Source organism: Eumetopias jubatus, unplaced genomic scaffold (assembly GCF_037043125.1).
Source record: "Eumetopias jubatus isolate StellerSeaLion01/CBP00866 unplaced genomic scaffold, mEumJub1_p1.0 scaffold_8, whole genome shotgun sequence".
Taxonomy (NCBI): domain Eukaryota; kingdom Metazoa; phylum Chordata; class Mammalia; order Carnivora; family Otariidae; genus Eumetopias; species Eumetopias jubatus.
In genome coordinates this window covers 14,366,826-14,383,674 of record NW_028274814.1, presented here as the reverse complement: position 1 = coordinate 14,383,674, position 16,849 = coordinate 14,366,826, and the positions used below count along the sequence as shown (strand labels likewise).

The window sequence follows — 16,849 nt, the reverse complement described above, 5'->3', positions numbered from 1 at the left end:
CAATACGTATGCATCACTTACGTATTTTGATCAAGTTTTTTTTTCAGTCAGGTGACTTCATTTTGATAGCGTAAAATACCACTGCATTTTATTCCTGACTTTGACATACTCTCTGCATACCTGGGAAGGTTTTGTTTTGTTTTCTCACTTTTCTCCCCTAATGAACTGCTTAAATAAATATGTATCATGGATCCGAGATAAGGTAAAAAAATTTTCTATATAGGCATCATGATAAATCAGTAATTCACTTGTTAAGAATTTTTTAAGTCATTCACTGTGAAAGGAACCTTAAAGGTGAAAATTATCAATGGAGTTTTATTTCATTTTCTATCTCTGATCTTTTTCATTATATTTTTGATGTGCTAATAAGAATATTTGCTTTGTTACATATGCCGAAAGTAATTACTAAAGCAAACAAAGTGTTGCAAGATATCTTCTTCAGAGTCTTTGGACAAAAATAAGTTTGATTTCTAGCCAAAACTGTTACTAGAAAGAACGGTGTACAATGTGTCTATAACCTAGACTTATTTTTTTCTTACTGAGATTTTATTCCTTCTAAATCAAATACATACAGGAAAACATTAAAGTTTGATGTTTGTTATAAAATCTCTTTATGCACCTTCCAACCCTGTACGTTTGAACCATTACATCTTGCAGCTACTTAAAAAAATGAATTTTGATACTTCCCCTATTTGAATAATCAGTAACACATGTAACACAATTTAAATAGTAGAGATAATACATTATTATTTCTACCAGTTGTAGAATTTCAGCAAATGGCGGTGGTTGTTTAGTTATAAAACGGAATTTAATCAAGTTTTGTGGCATGTTGGACTATCAGGCTCTCTTACTTAGGTTGTTTAGAAAGTCTTTTATACTAAGCTAATATAAAAACTTATTTTTAAATTGCTCAGTTTCATAAAATGAACTTTCTGAAACAACTATTTATGTAAGAAAAATTGGGATAAAGTTTAAATTAATACTTTGTAATATTTAACATATAACCTATAGCAGAACAATAAACATGGCTAATCACTAGTTATACACATTTTCAGAAGAGTAGGAATAGAGAAAATTGCTAACACTTTAAATATGCATCTCTGTGAAGCTAATTTGCAAATTTAGGCAATTTAATGAGTTTACAATTCAAGAAAATAATAATGATCTTAAGTTACACGTGTCTGGGGCAGGGTGAAAGTGTTCAGATTAATGATTTAACACCTCAGTTTGCTGAGAAGGAAAAGTCTGTGGTAAGAATTTATAATATGTTTAAAACATAGCCTGGTAGGTACAAGTACCATGGTTCTCTTACAAAACCCACTGTTCCAAAGGATATTGAAACTGAAAAGATAATTAGTAGAGCAACTTCAAAAAAATTTAACCAATCATGCTATTTAAATTTCATGAATATAAAAGGAGTCTTGGACTTTTGAATGCATGATAATTAAAGTACTGATCTTTTCTCAAAAGATAGGGATGGTGGGTTTTGTGTTTTGCTTGTTTTACATATGCTTAAGTGGAAAACATTTGAGGGAACTATAAAAGTTCTGAACTTGTATGCACCTAATAATATGTCCTAAAAACAAGATCATTCAAAATTTTATTCTGTGTTCCAAACCCTTGTTCGTACATGGACATTTATCTGTTTTGTTATCTAAGCATTGGTACATAAGTAGAAAATAATATGGCCAGGGCTAGGATATCCTTGTTTTCTTAGGAAAAACTGGATGATTAAAAAAGAAAAATCTAAGCTATGGATGACCCTATAAGAGTGGGGCTTAGAAATGGCAAGTTTGTGTGGGTTATTTTTTTAAGAATTTATTTATTTATTTGACAGCAAGAGACACAGCAAGAGAAGGAACACAAGCAAGGGGAGTGAGAGAGGGAGGAAATGTGACAATTTAATGTTTTTGAAAAGTTATTTAGGTATTTCCTAACTTCTCTTCACATTTCAGTGTTTTCTCATGGCTTTTGCTCCTCTGACTAGAACCTTTTCTTGTACTTCTTTGTCTAAGTGATTTCTACTCATTCTTTATGGCTCTGTTTAGATGTTGATTCCTCAGGGAAACCTTTCTTGAGCCCTGTCAGTAAGTTAAGTCTCTTGATTTATGCTTTCCTTGCTCCTGATATTTCTCTTTCATGATACTCATTACAATTGCAATGATTTAGTTTCTGTTTTCTCCATAAACTAAATTCCATGCCTAACATAATGCTTAGTATAGAGCAGATGTTCAAGGTATTTAAATAGAATGAAAGGAATAATTATTATTATTGTTTTTAAAAGATTTAATTTTTAAAAGTAATCTCTGTCCCCAACATGGGGCTCAAACTCACAACCCTGAGATCAAAAGTCACATGCTCTACTGAATGAGCCAGCCAGGTGCCCCAGGAGTAATTGTTTTTCTAAGTGTTTTCACATCATCTCTTAAAAAATTAGGTTATTATAACAGCTCAGATAGGTAGAATAGGTATCTTCTTAATTAAGCCCCCAAAAGTTTGGGTAAATGCCCTCATCACTGAGTTAGTCTCAGACAAACTGGGACTAGAAGATGTTTAATTGCTGCCTGACATTGCACTCTTTCTGTGTTACCTTGTAGGTATTAGTAAGCTATTTCTAGATGGTTCTAGGAGTTCCTAATAAACCTTAATGTTAACTATTAAAACAAGTCATCTTTTCAGGCCTTTGGGTACCAAAGGCTATCCAGTAATTGTGTGTAATTAGCTTTTGAGATTTCCTTGAGGACCGTTATGGGAGCTTGAGTGGAGTCCAGATGCAGAGAACTAACTTTAATTAATAAGTATCTAGAGGTTTGAGGGAGTGGGAGTTGTATTTAGGGCTTACACTGGACTTAGAACTCTAGAGGACCTTCAGCTTCCTCTGACTTCTAAGGAAAGCCTTATCAAGCCAGGAACTCTTTAAAAGCACCCCGGGAAAAGTGTGTAATCCACTGGAAGTTGCAAACCGAGATAATACTTCAGAGAGTTGTTGGACTCAGTCCCTGCTGGGATCAGGGAGAGTGCAGCAGACGGAGACTTCGTCAAAGCCCAAGGTGGTCAGCTACCCTGTAACTGTCTGCTCTGTTTTTGAGAACATGGGGTGTAGAGCACCATGAAGAGGCAGGCACTTGGTATTTGTTGGTTGATTATATTTAATACTTCCCTTTGTTTTTTACTTAATCATGCTTTGTGTGAAGGATTTTTACTCCACGTTGATTGGGGTCTCAACTTTGGGATTTCAGTTGAGTAGATGTACTGGCCCTAGGGGAAATCCAGGGCCACCCTTGAGAAAAAAATTTAGTCTTGCCTTGTACTGGGTGGGATGGCCCCTCTGAACATGTCAGACTTCCCTAATTTCAAAGTGACATATTGGTTTTGCCATATGCCCCATGCTTTCTGTCATAGGGTGGCTCAATTTTAAATTTATTTTTTATTCAAGTTCTGTTATAAATCCAGGTGAAAACAAGTCATATTTGTGCTGTATGTACGTGTACATGTGTCTACAGAGGAAATGATTTCTATCCACTTTTTCTGTATATTCTATTTCTGTGTCATGAGAATCACTATTTTTTTTAAAGGTTTTATTTATTTATTTGACAGAGAGAGACACAGCGAGAGAGAGAATACAGCAGGGGGAGTGGGAGAGGGAGAAGCAGGTTGTCCACGGAGCAGGGAGCCCGATGCGGGGCTCGATCCCAGGACCCTGGGATCACGACCTGAGCTGAAGGCAGACACTTAATGACTGAGCCACCCAGGCGCCCCGAGAATCACTATTAAGTTATATTCATAGACTAGCTTACATTAGTTTTCCATTGAAATGTCTTTGTGGAATGAGTCTAATAATGTGCCTTTTTTTGAGGGCTTATTAAAAAATAAATTTCCCCATAGTTTCTTTAAATCTATCATTGAAGACATTGTCCATTTTGATGTTAAATGTTTTTTATGTAAAGATACACTCTTTTATTCAACCAATTTTTATTATTATGTGTCAAGCTAGGCCTACATATGAAATTTCAGGAAAAAAATTTGTTCCTACTTTATTTCACAGTGGTTCCCTTTTTACTTTTGCTTCCAGGACACTCAGTGATATGTTTAGAGTTCAGAGTTGCAGCAGCTACTTTTAACCTATATTTTTGTAAAATTATCAGTTCTCATCTCTCTAGTACATGGCTCTTTTTTTTTTAAGATTTTATTTATTTATTTGACAGTGAGAAAGAGAGCACAAGCAGGGGGAGTGGGAGAGGAAGAAGCAGGCTCCCCTGTGAGCAGGGAGCCCGATGCGGGGCTCGATCCCAGGACCCTGGGATCATGACCTGACCCAAGCCAAAGGCAGACACTTAACAGACTGAGCCACCCAGGCGCTCCTACTACATCGTTATCTTTGTATATATATCTTTTAGAGAAAACTTTCTCAAAAATTTTTAGAGTAAGTGGAGTATGAATAAAATAAAACATTTTATTTGAAGAAAGAATTTGAACTGATTACCTTCCAAAAGTGACCTCTTCAAATATTACCCATGAAACCTCTTGGAGCAGACAGCCCTCTTATAATTGCCCTAGTTATTCTCTACCTACCCCACTCACGAACATTCCAATTTTCTGCAGGCAGGTGGGTATTATAGGTACAAATCGTAAAAGAGAAAACACCTTGACAAAAGAAGACAGGACTAATTCAATATTTGCAGCCCTCTAGAAAACTTCCAAATTAAGATACAATTATATCTGTTTGGGGTGCTGTGGGGCAAAGGGTATGTTTAAATGACTCATATACCTAAAAAAAGAACTATGAACATATCCATTTTGTTATTTTTTATTTTTAAAAAGTTTCTAAAAATCATTTTATTGAGATATAACTCACATACCATATCTTTCACCCATTTAAGTGTAAAATTCAGTGGTTTTTGGTACATTGAAAATTTTTTGATTTAAGTAATCTCTACACCCACCATGGGGCTTGAACTCATGACCCTGAGATTGAGAGTCACAGGCTGTTTTGATTGAGCCAGCCAGGTACCCCAATACATTGTTAATTTCATAAAATTGTGGTAAAATATAACAAAATTTGCCATTTTAGCCGTTTGTAAGTGTGTAATTCAGTGGTATTAATGACATTCCTAATGTTATGCAACCATCACCACTATTTCCAAAACTTTTTAAAAGTCACCCCAAACAGAAGCTCATTTTGTTTTTTTTAACTAAAATTTGCCTAAAAAGAGAAAATGGCACATTAAATTTCACAGTTTGTTCATTCATCATTCAAAATTTATTGAGTGTCCAAGGGCCAGATGCATGCTTAGATACTGATCATGCAAAAATAGAAGGCATAGACGATGCCCTTAAGGAGCTTATTTGCTAAAGGAGAGCTATATGAATCTTGTTTGATACGTGTCCATTACATAGACATATGGAGCACACATGAAGGGTACCTAACTCAAGCTTTGGAGGGGTACTTTCATGGGAGACTTCTAGAAGGAGGTATTATCTGGCTGAATTTCTTAGGAGTTAGCCAGATGAAGAAGGCGGAGAGGAAAACTGTAATAATGTGAACATTATGAGCAAAGGCACAGGGGCAAGAGGAAAGGTGGTGCTTGATAGAAAAGGCGAATGTTTAGATATGGCAGGAGCCTCTTGAGGTAATAGGGCTACAGAGAGGCAAGGCATGGCTGGAGAGGAAAACAGGCCTACCTCTGAAGGACCTCATCTGAAGTTTGGATTTATCCTGGAATTGATGGAAAGCCACTGAAAAGCTTTCATCAGAGAAATGAAGGGATCCATTTTGTGTTTTTGAGAGATGATTTTCACAGCAGTGTGGAGAATTGATTGGAGAGAATTAAAACAGGATCAGGAAGACCATGTGCCCATTTTTGTTACAGCTGTTGTACTGCATAACAGATCTGTAGGATTTGTGACTTAGTAGAAGGGGAGGGGGAGGTGAGGAGAGAGGGAGTTCAGGGTGACTCACAGTCTTCTGGTTGCCAGCAGAGGAAAATGGTGACTTCATTCTCTAATAGTGTAGAAGTTGAAGTGTCTGGGATATCTATGTGCCAGTGACTAAAGTGAACAGTTTGGATATGTAGGGCTCTGGAGCTCACGAGAGTGATTTTGGCTTGGAAAGAGAGGTTTGGATATGTGGAATTAACATGTTCATTTGAAAACTGTCTTAAAGGCCCATCTTATATTTCTTCATGTGATTATAAACACGTAAGTTCCAATCATTTTATCTAAAATATCATGTAAATTGAAGTTGCCATAACTGTTGTGATCTGTGTACTTAATTCAAATCTCACATATAGACAGTGGTGGCTATGACCTAAGCCAAGAGTCAGACAGTTGCACTGGAAGAATGAATGAAATTTCAGTTTAATGCAGTAATCATGGAAGAGAGCTACAGTAATGTTAATGGTAGAATTAAATGAATTCAACAGATTATACCCTTTATTATGCATTTGAAACCTGGCACATATAGGCTAGTTTTCATTGGCAAATGGGCTGTGATTGATATTGAGGAGGGAGAAACAGGAGAGCATAGATGCTAGAGTTATAAAATTGTTTCTACCTCATAGGAGTGTAATGAGGATTGATGGGTTAATATTTGTAAATTTCTTTTTTTTTTAAAGATTTTATTTATTTGAGAGAGAATGAGAGACAGCATGAGAGGGAAGAGGGTCAGAGGGAGAAGCAGACCCCCCACCGAGCAGGGAGCCCGATGCGGGACTCGATCCCGGGACTCCATGATCATGACCTGAGCCGAAGGCAGTCGCTTAACCAACTGAGCCACCCAGGCGCCCTATTTGTAAATTTCTTAAGGGAGTCCCTGGCACATGATAAATGCTATGTAAGTGTATGTTAGATCAGTCAAGAAATACCTACTGTGGGAGGCGCCTGGGTGTCTCAGTCGGTTAAGCGTCTGCCTTCGGCTCAGGTCATGATCCCAGAGTCCTGGGATCAAGCCCCACCTCAGGCTCCCTCCCACTTCATATTTCAGGCCAGCATGAATTTATCATGGCTTCTTCAACAGGCTGCAACAATCATGCATCTTTTGTCTAAGCCAGAAACTTGGAAGTATCACTAATTCCGCCCTCTTCTTCACAATAATCAGTTTGTTTTGTAAATATCTAGACCTTTCACTTTTCTCTTTCCCTTTGCCATTAGTATTCTCCAGGCTATCCTCACATCTGGCCTACATTCATACAATAGCTTCCTAAGTGGTCTTCCTGCCTCCCATGTTGTCTCTTTTCATCCTTTCTCCCCAGTGTAATCAGTGATCCTTCTTTACAGAGTATAGAAACACAGGGTGCCTGGGTGGCTCAGGTCATGATCCCAGGGTCCTGGGATCGAGTCCCATATCGGGCTCCCTGCTCAGCGGGAAGCCTGCTTCTCCCTCTTCCACTCCCCCTGCTTGTGTTCCTGTTCTCGTGCTCTCTCTCTCTGTCTGTCAAATAAATAAATAAAATCTTTAAAACAAAACAAAACAAAGAAAGTACAGAAACACTGATGTTAATGTTCAGATTAAATTCAAAATACTTAAGATAATTTATTGGGCTCTTCAGTACTTTTGTCTCTGTTAATCTCTTAGCCTTCTTTCCCAACAATTTGGTCCCCTCTTGTACTATGGTCATACTGCATTCTCAGTTTTGTCAACATATCAAACTCTTGGTTCTGAGCTTCATTTATACAGTTCCTCCTGGTTGGAAAACTGTCCAGTCCTTCCCTTCTCCATTCCCTCCAATTATTCAGACAATCTGTGATCTGCCTGAAAGCCTTCAAATCTCCACGTAGATGTCCCTTTCCTGGGGTTGTCTTCCTTGTGTCGCTCAAGGCCTAGGTTGGATGCTTCACTGTATATTTGCAAAGCACCCTCTACTTCTCTTTTAGTTGCATATATCATAATGTGTTGCATTTGTTTATTTCTCTTGACCCATCTTTAAGTTCCTTGAGGTCAAGGATGATTGGGTTTTCAATACCTTGTATATTCTTAATATATATTTCTTGAATGCTGAATAATTATTCATTCATTCTAAAATATATGGTAGAAAAGGGGAAAAGGGGGAATTATAGAGTGTTTGTTAGGGGACGATGAAAAGTTCTGGAAATGATAGTGGTGATGGTTGCACAATTTTACTTAATGCATACCTAATTGTACATTTAAAAATGGTTAAAATTATCAATTTTGTTATGTATATTTTACCACAATAAAAAAATAAAATTTTTAAAGATTAAAAAACAAAGAAGGTGAGAGGTAACCAGGGTAAGCAGAAATCTTTACTAGGACTTATGTGGACCCAAAGACCCAGTTTGCAGGTACTTGTTTTTCTAAAGAAACAAAGTTGAGATGTTAACTATCTTTATAAAGCACAGCAGATTGAGGTAATATGTATATAAACTATATACATGTAATACGAGAAGGGGATTTTTTGGGTCTTGGAAACGTTTGATATTTCCTTCCTGATTTATATCTGTAATTGGTGTGTACAATCAAAGTAATTAGGCCTATGTTGTGTTAAAAAAAATTAAAGAGTTGTGATTATTTTGAGGCTAGTTTATAATCTCTTCCACTAGGTTATTAGTTTCTTGAGGGAAGGAACTGCCTTTGCTCAGGTATGTAATCCTATTGCTTGCCAATTGATAAGCTCTGATCTATTTTTTGAATGAATGCCTGGAGGCAGGATCAGCAAAGTTGTTTTTGTTGTTGTTTTTTTCATAACTGAATTGAAATGTGGATATTACAAACAATGTCACCAGTATGGCACTGGAACAAGAAAAAGAGAAAAGAAACTCAGAGCTATAAAGTTGGGAGGGGAGAGATTGTAAAGATTTATCTAGAAGTTTCAGAAAGACTTTCACACCATTTGATCAGTTTTTATAGAGGAAACAATTGTTTTATCGATATTAGAGTATAATATGTGAATTATTATTATTTTTAAAGATTTTATTTATTTATTTGACAGAGAGAGACACACAGCAAGAGAGGGAACACAAGCAGGGGGAGTGGGAGAGGGAGAAGCAGGCTTCCCACTGTGCAGGGAGCCCGATGTGGGGCTCCATCCCAGGACCCTGGGATCATGACCTGAGCTGAAGGCAGACGCTTAACGACTGAGCCACCCAGGCGCCCCGTGAATTATTATTTTTAATATTAGTACCTGTGGGCTCCTTCAGTAGAGACCTTACTGAGGTCATTAGCTGTCACTAGAGCCCTTGCTTATCCGATGTTGTAGTAGCCACTATTCAAAGTGCTGTAATTTATGGACTCTAAATTTTCATGCATTCATTCACCAAGGATCAGACGCTATGGATACCTAATGGACAGGCAGGTAAGGAAAAATTTCTTTTTATGTTATATATGCTTCTTTTCTCCTTTCTCCCACCCCTGCTCCCTCACGTGTTTCCTTCCTTCCTTCCTTCCTTCCCCCCTTCCTTCCTTCCTTCCTTCCTTCCTTCCTTCCTCTTGTATCGTTATCTGTATTTTTAGGACACACTTGTAATTAGAATAACGAGGTCTCCATGCTTAATCTGTGTAAGAGATTAAAAAAACATGTCCCTGGGGACTGATAATTATGAAGCACTTAGAGGCAATTCAAGGACTAGAAATTTGGGCAATATTTTCTCTAATAAAGATGACCTTATTCAAGCAAAGATATATTTTTTAAAAGATTTATTTGAGAGAGAGAGAGAGAGCTTGAGCGGGGGAGGGTCAGAGGTGTGGGGGAAGAAGCAGACTCCCCGCTGAGCATGGAGCCTGACACATTGAGAGTTAGAGGCTTAACTGAGTGAGCCACCCAGGTGCCCCCAAACAAAGATTTTGAACTGAAACTTTAGCTTTTACTTTTATAGGTTCAGAAGTGTTAAATTTTTCAAAAGTCTTATTGTGCTACTGTCTGAACTAAGGAATGTAGGAAAAGAATGATAGAGCAGAGGCATCTTCGTAGAGGCCTCACTTTGATACTAAATACAGGGATAGAAGGAAAGGAGTGGTGTGTCATCTTGTTGATCTTATTTTTCCTGGGCCGGATGTAGTAGAAAAATGGAGGAGAAAATATATAAAGCAAAAAATTCCTTTGAATATATGGACAGGTGAAATACCTGTAGGGGGTAAAATATTTTACTGCTAAAACTGCAAATTGAAATTTTCCAAAATTGGGAGACTTATGGTATATTAGCTAAATACTGTAACTAATAATAAACACTTATAACTAAATTAAGCATTACAGACCCAGATAGATGAATTCATTCTTCAACTTCTTAACACAGAAGTTCAAAGTTTTTGAGATTGAATTCAAAATACCAGGATGAATAACCCAGTATAGATTGATTTTCCAAATTATATTTCAAAAGACAATAAGCCACTGCCTTCACACACATATATATAAATATATCAAATGAGGGGAAAAAAAGGAAATACCAGAATCATCAGGAAAAAGTAACATGAAACATAATAGTAATTCTTTTAAAACTGTTTGAAGCATACTTATTATACTTTATATTTTTTGACCTTGTTAATGTATTTATTATGAAACTTCAAATATATGTTAACAAATTTAGCTCGTTTTTTAGAGTATTGACTTATTTTACTTAAAACCATACATATTTGTTATAAAAAATCAAGTTATATTCAACAATAACCAAAACCAACCCAATTTAAAAATAGCCAGAGGACTTGAATAGACATTTCAACAAAGAACATGTACAAATGGCCAATATAAGCACATAAAAAGATATTCACTGACATGAGTGCTAGGGAAATGAAAATCAAAACCACAATGAGATACTACTTCACACCCATTAGGGTGACCATTATTAAAATTAAAAACAAAAAACAAAAAATAACAAGTGTTGGTAAGGATGTGGAGAAATTTGAATCCTTGTACTTTGCTGGTAGGGTTGTAAAATGGCGCAGCTTCTGTGGAAAACAATTCTGCAGTTCCTAGGTAGTGGTGATAATTACACTAAATTGTACACTAAAAATGGTTAAAATGGTAATTTTTATGTTATGTGTATTTTACCACAATTAAAAAACTAAAAAAAGAAATCAGGTAATAAAGCAACTACAAAGAAGAGATCAACAAATTGTTCCAAATCCAACTTTCTAGGAAGAACCCATGTTAACATTTGGTAGTCATTCTAATACCTTATTCTGCACTTTAAACTTTTTGTTGTGAGGTATTTCAGAAATTATCACTGTAAAAAGTATAGATAGTAATATTAGCAACACTTATGAGTAGAGAGATGTTGATTTATTAAATGTGAGCTATGACCTAGGTGTGAGTAGAAGTGCTGTGTGCCTGCAAAGCCTGAGTGGGGTTCAGACTTGCAACTGTGGTCTTATGTAAGATGATCTCATCAAGCTACCCTAGCCATAAAAATGATCACTAAATGAAACTGGAAACTGTGAAAAGCCACGGGTCACATCATTACATGTATCTGTGATAAGCATCATTGTGCTCTGCTTATGTTATTGGTAGTACTGTTCATCTTAATTTGTTCTAATCCTGTTATTATAAATATTTGCCTTTTATTCTATATCAAATGTTTCTGGATATAACATTATAAAAGAATATTGATAATATTTGCTTTTCTAGATCACTGTGGTATGTTTTTAAAGAAGAGATGTAATAGCAACTAGTTGAATAGCCTGCTGCAAATTAAGTAAAGTTTAGAAAGTCAAGGGGTGTTTTGTTCCAGTTTGAACTCTGTCATTACCTTTCTTGTAACCTTAGACTAAAACAGCATCATTAAGGCCCAAATAGCAGTTGACTATTTTGGGTATTTTATAGTAAGGCAAAGGTACTATAAAGAGTTGGAATAGCCAAATGACTAAAAGGTAATTATTTTTTATCTCCCTTTCCCCACCTCCTCAACTTTCAATATGTATTATTTATTTAGCAATTATTAATGAGGAAAGTCTGAATTTCTAACCGTGCTCCATCATTTATTAGTTTTGTGATGATTTCTTAACCTTTCTCAGCCTCCATTTCCTCATCTGTAAAATATATATAATAATAGGGCCAACTTCATAGGTTTGTTATGACAGCTCAGTGAATTAATATGGAAAACAAGTCCTTAAAACAACATGTGCATATAATAAGTGCTGGATAAATATAAGCTAACTTTTACTATTGTTGCTGTGATGATGATATACCTACTATGTATTCAACCCTAGAGTGAATATTATGAGAGCTAGTAATACAAAATACTTATCTCAAAGAATTTGTTTCTTTGGAATACTATCAGAAATCTGAATTTACGTCCCTTCATGAATGTGAGCCCCTAGCCAGTTGAAATCACAGTAAAGATCCAACAGTTGGAATCAGAGGAAAAAAAAAAAACCCAAACAAAACAAATGGAAGACTCCATAGAGATGAAGGACCTGAACTGAGCCCTGAAAGATAGGAGTTGCAAAAGCTGGGGGAAACCTATCCCCCACAACTCCCCTCTACCCCTTACCATGTGCTAGGTAGGCATTAAACTACATGCTCCACAATCTTTCTGTGCATTCCTCATGACAGCCCTATCAGGTCACATAGCTACTATTTGCCAAATCGGGGATTTAAACTCTTAACCTAACTCCAAAGCCTTTCTTGTCATGCTTTGCTCCTGCTTTGATAATTACAGGTTGTATTATTCTTTGTCTTGGCCAGTTAGATGCTTCTAAATATACCACTAGTTTTTAGTGGATAATTTTTTTTTGTTTTTACTGATTTTTTCCTACAATTTTCTTATCTGCATATATGCTGAATTGTATATTTGCTTTTTCATTTAAATTTTGCTGACTTCTGTTCTTTCATAACTAAACTCAGGTGTAATGTCTTTGCTGAGGCCTCTTCTTCTGGATGTGGTCCCAACAATTCAACAGACTGCTGCGTTGGCTCTTGGGAGACTGGCTAATTATAATGATGACCTAGCAGAAGCAGTGGTGAAGGGTGACATCCTTCCACAGCTTGTTTATTCACTGGCAGAACAGAATGTAAGATTTTTAAAAAATTAGTTATTTTTTTTGTTTTGTTTTAGATTTTTAAAAATCTGCTTAGTTTGGGTACAGTTGTAAGCTTATAGGCTTTAGAATTTTAGGATGTTAATACAACCTTTAATTCTTTAAACTGCACATAATAATACCTTTAGGGTATTTTACTTTGGGAGTGATAGGCAGCTTTTTTCTATTACTGTTAATATAAGAAAAAAGATTACACAATTTTTAATGGGATTATATATAAAGCAGTATTTCTGTATATGAGAGTCTTAAACCTGTGGGATCAGTCTTTGAGAGCTGTATGGAGCCTTAGGCAAATAAAAAGTTGTTTTCAGCATTCCTTATATGCAGGTGAAATCTGGTTAGTGGAAACTGTAAGAGACAGCTTGGAAGCGAGGGGTAGAGAGGCATACAAAAGGAAGGAGAATACATGTAGTGGAAGGTTTGATAAAGCATTTTATACCAAGTATGTAAACATATCAGTCCTTTTAAGGGTCATCTAAGAGTGCCCCAATCTTTCCCCCTCCTGTCTGGTTCTACTCTATGTACAGTATCACCTAACAACAGTTAAGGACCTCCCTATAGATAGGGTCTTGGTCTGTTTATTCCGTTCTGTTAGTTTATCATAACCTAAGGATATATGTTTCTTGACATATTTTTAAGATTAAATTCCTACTTGTGTAACCAAATGACAAACGATCCAATTTAAAAATGGGCAAAAGACTTGAATAGACATCTATACACATAATAAGAAGATATACACATGGCCAATGAAGATGAAAAGATATTCAACAGCATAAGTCATTAGGAAATGCAAATCAGAACCACAGCAAGATATCACTTAACCTACTAGGATGCCATGATAAAAAAAAAAAGGAAAAGAAAAAAATAACAAGTGTTAGTGAAGATTTGGAGAAATTGGAGCCCTCATACATTGCTGATAGGAGTATAAAATGGTGCAGCTGCTATAGAAAACAGTCTGGCAGTCAAGTTAAACATAATTACCACATGACCCCGCAATTCTACTCCTAGTTAGATTTCCAAAAAAATTGAAAACAGGTGTTCAAACAAAACTTGTACACAAATGTTTATAGCAGCATTATTCACTATAACAAAAGAATGACTGAATAAACAAAATGTTGGACATCCATATAATGGAATATTATCAGTCGTAAAAAGGGATGAAGTGCTGACACATGCTACAACATGGATAAACCTTGAAAAAGTTACACTGAAAAAAAGAAGCCAAATACAAAAGGCTACATGTTGTATGATTCCACTTATAGGAAATGTCCAGAATATGCAAATCCATAGAGACAGAAGCAGATTAGTGGTCGCCAGGGGTGGGGGGAGAGGGGAATGAAGAGTGACTCCTTAACATGTATGAGGTTTCTTGTTGGGCTGCTGAGAATATTCTGGAACTGGATGGTGATGTTTGTACAACACCATGAATGTGCTAAATGCCACTGAGTTGTATACTTTAAAATGGGTAAAATAGTAAATATGTGTATTTTACCAGAATAGAAAAAATAAATCCTAATTGTTTAAAATTTTGCTTTATTTTTATAGATTGGAGAGTCATTTACTGACTGTCTTTTCTCTACAAGGAATCTCAGAAATTTTATTTTTCTTGCAGATGTTCCTTCTATAGTCAAATACTGTTAGACTTTGTTCTTCCTGGACTCTTAACTCCTTCTTTCAAGGGCAGGGTCTGTGTTTTGGTATCCCACAAAGAAGGTTCTCAATAGATCTAAATGTGAATGAATGTCCATTAGTTGTAAAGAGACAAAAAAGTGCTAGGGTCGAAGTGAGGAGAAAGTGAGAATGTGAGTCAGGATTCCCAGGCTTCTGTGTCCTTCACCTACCCGTCCTTTAACTCATTTTTCACAGGATTTAATGTCTTCTTTATGAGGTACAAAGTCCCTGCGTGGAGCTTTTTTTTTTTTTTTTTTTTTAAGGCAATTCTTTTGGTGAGGAATGAGAGAGAAGAGAGAGGAATTTGGAAAAGTGGAAATTAGGAGAAAAGGGAAATGAGATCAGGTGTGAATTATAGGCACTGTAGTTAGCAGTGACGATCTATCAATGGCCAGTAAATTGTGAATTTGAAAATTCTGCCATATAAAAGTTACCTTAGCTTAAGGTGATGACAGGAAATGTATCACCATTATTTTTCCATGATTATAAGAAAATAATGGAAAGCTACTTTAAAACTCTAAGTTTTATAGTAAGTTAGTAGATATTTGGTTACTGACATAAAAGTAACCTTTATAACAAATATTTTAATATCTATATATGTTAACATTTAAGAAACTAAAGAAATATATCGAATCAAAACATCATTATTAACACAGCATATTTCTTATATCATCAACATATACCAATTTTTGAGATATAATATGTTAAAATATACTTGATGTATTTTTTCCCTCTCCTATAATTTTTGTTGTATCTTAATCTTTTAGCCAAAGTAAATAACATGCTTTCAAAACAGGTGCTATAGTCACCTAATCACTTTTAGTCATCAGTGTAAAGAAATAAAAACTTGGAATCTACAATAGGGGGTTAATTGGATTCTATTAATAAAAGACAGAGACCATTACTGTGTCATTATACCAACCTTGAAACAACAGTGAATGCTATAGCCAAATACTTTATACATTTAATTTTTTTTAGTTATATGAAGAAAAACATGTTAGTCTTGTGTTTCAATTTTATTATTTCTCAATCTGATAAAATTTTATACAGAAAATTTTATAAATATGAAGCATTACTTAAAATTCACCTAACAGTAAGTCATTTGTATTTGTTGTTTTAAAAAAGCATTTCTAAGAGGGGATAAATAACACATCTCCTTGTTTGGTTAGTTTATTTACCAGGAAAGGTTTTAAAAATGTATCATGAGTGTTTCGCCTTTATGTTTATCCAGCAATTGGTAGTACATCTTGAAACATGGTTGTTATTTCAGGATAACTTGGGACACCAAAAGGTTGGTTGAGGTCATGAAAAGCCTACCATGCTTAGAGACTGAGGGCAAGTAAAGGAAATGAATTTGTCAGTGGACAGTTTTGTTGCACATGCTAACAATCTAAGAGTTCCCATGGGTCAAACAAATACTTTTCAGTGTGATGCAGATACAGAAAGTCTCATTATTTTATGAATTGGTAGGAAATACAATGTTTATATTTTATTTTATAGAGTTTCCAAATGAATATTTCAGAATAAAACATTTGAAATGTAATTTAAGACATATTATTTCAGTTTAGTTTCTGAACAAAAACAATAGGGGAACATCAAAAAATAATTTTGCAGGATGTTTTTCATCTTTTGGATTTGAAAGCTGTTGAGCTTTATTTATATTAATAGATAAAATTTATAAAAATTTATAAAAAAGCTGGTTTTGGTCTATTTTAACTTCTGTTTTTATAAGTGCTTAATTCACTTTGAGTTTTATCTATTTTATCATTGTAGCGTTTTTACAAGAAAGCAGCTGCCTTTGTGTTACGAGCAGTTGGTAAACATTCTCCTCAACTAGCTCAGGCTATAGTTGACTGTGGAGCACTGGATACACTGGTGATATGCTTGGAAGATTTTGACCCCGGAGTCAAGGAGGCTGCAGCTTGGGCACTTGGATATATTGCAAGACATAATGCAGGTAATGGAGCATATCTGAAAACAGGATTATTAAAATTTAGATTTATTAGGTAAATCTGGTTTTGCTTGGTGAACTATAGATGCAGTTTTAATGATGTTTCCATACATTATGGGAGATAAGTTCTGAATGATGGCCAAGTTATTTGGATCACAAATTCACAAAAACCTACACATTTCAGTCTTGGGAGAAGATATTTGCAAATGACATATCTGATAAAGGGTTAGTATCCCAAATCT

At 35.5% G+C, this 16,849-nt stretch overlaps 1 protein-coding gene across 2 annotated transcripts in view; it reads left to right on the top strand.

Moving 5' to 3' along the window:
• Positions 1-16,849, top strand: part of SPAG6 (sperm associated antigen 6) — a 60,791-nt gene that overhangs the window by 2,601 nt on the left and 41,341 nt on the right. The window contains exons 1-3 of one of the 2 annotated variants that reach the window (XM_028114177.1): positions 9,257-9,308; positions 12,792-12,958; positions 16,430-16,613. In XM_028114177.1, the coding sequence (XP_027969978.1) occupies positions 9,257-9,308; positions 12,792-12,958; positions 16,430-16,613 (403 nt within the window). Of the gene's footprint in view, positions 1-9,256; positions 9,309-12,791; positions 12,959-16,429; positions 16,614-16,849 lie in introns of those variants that run through there. The other variant, XM_028114176.2, reaches the window with a different exon arrangement.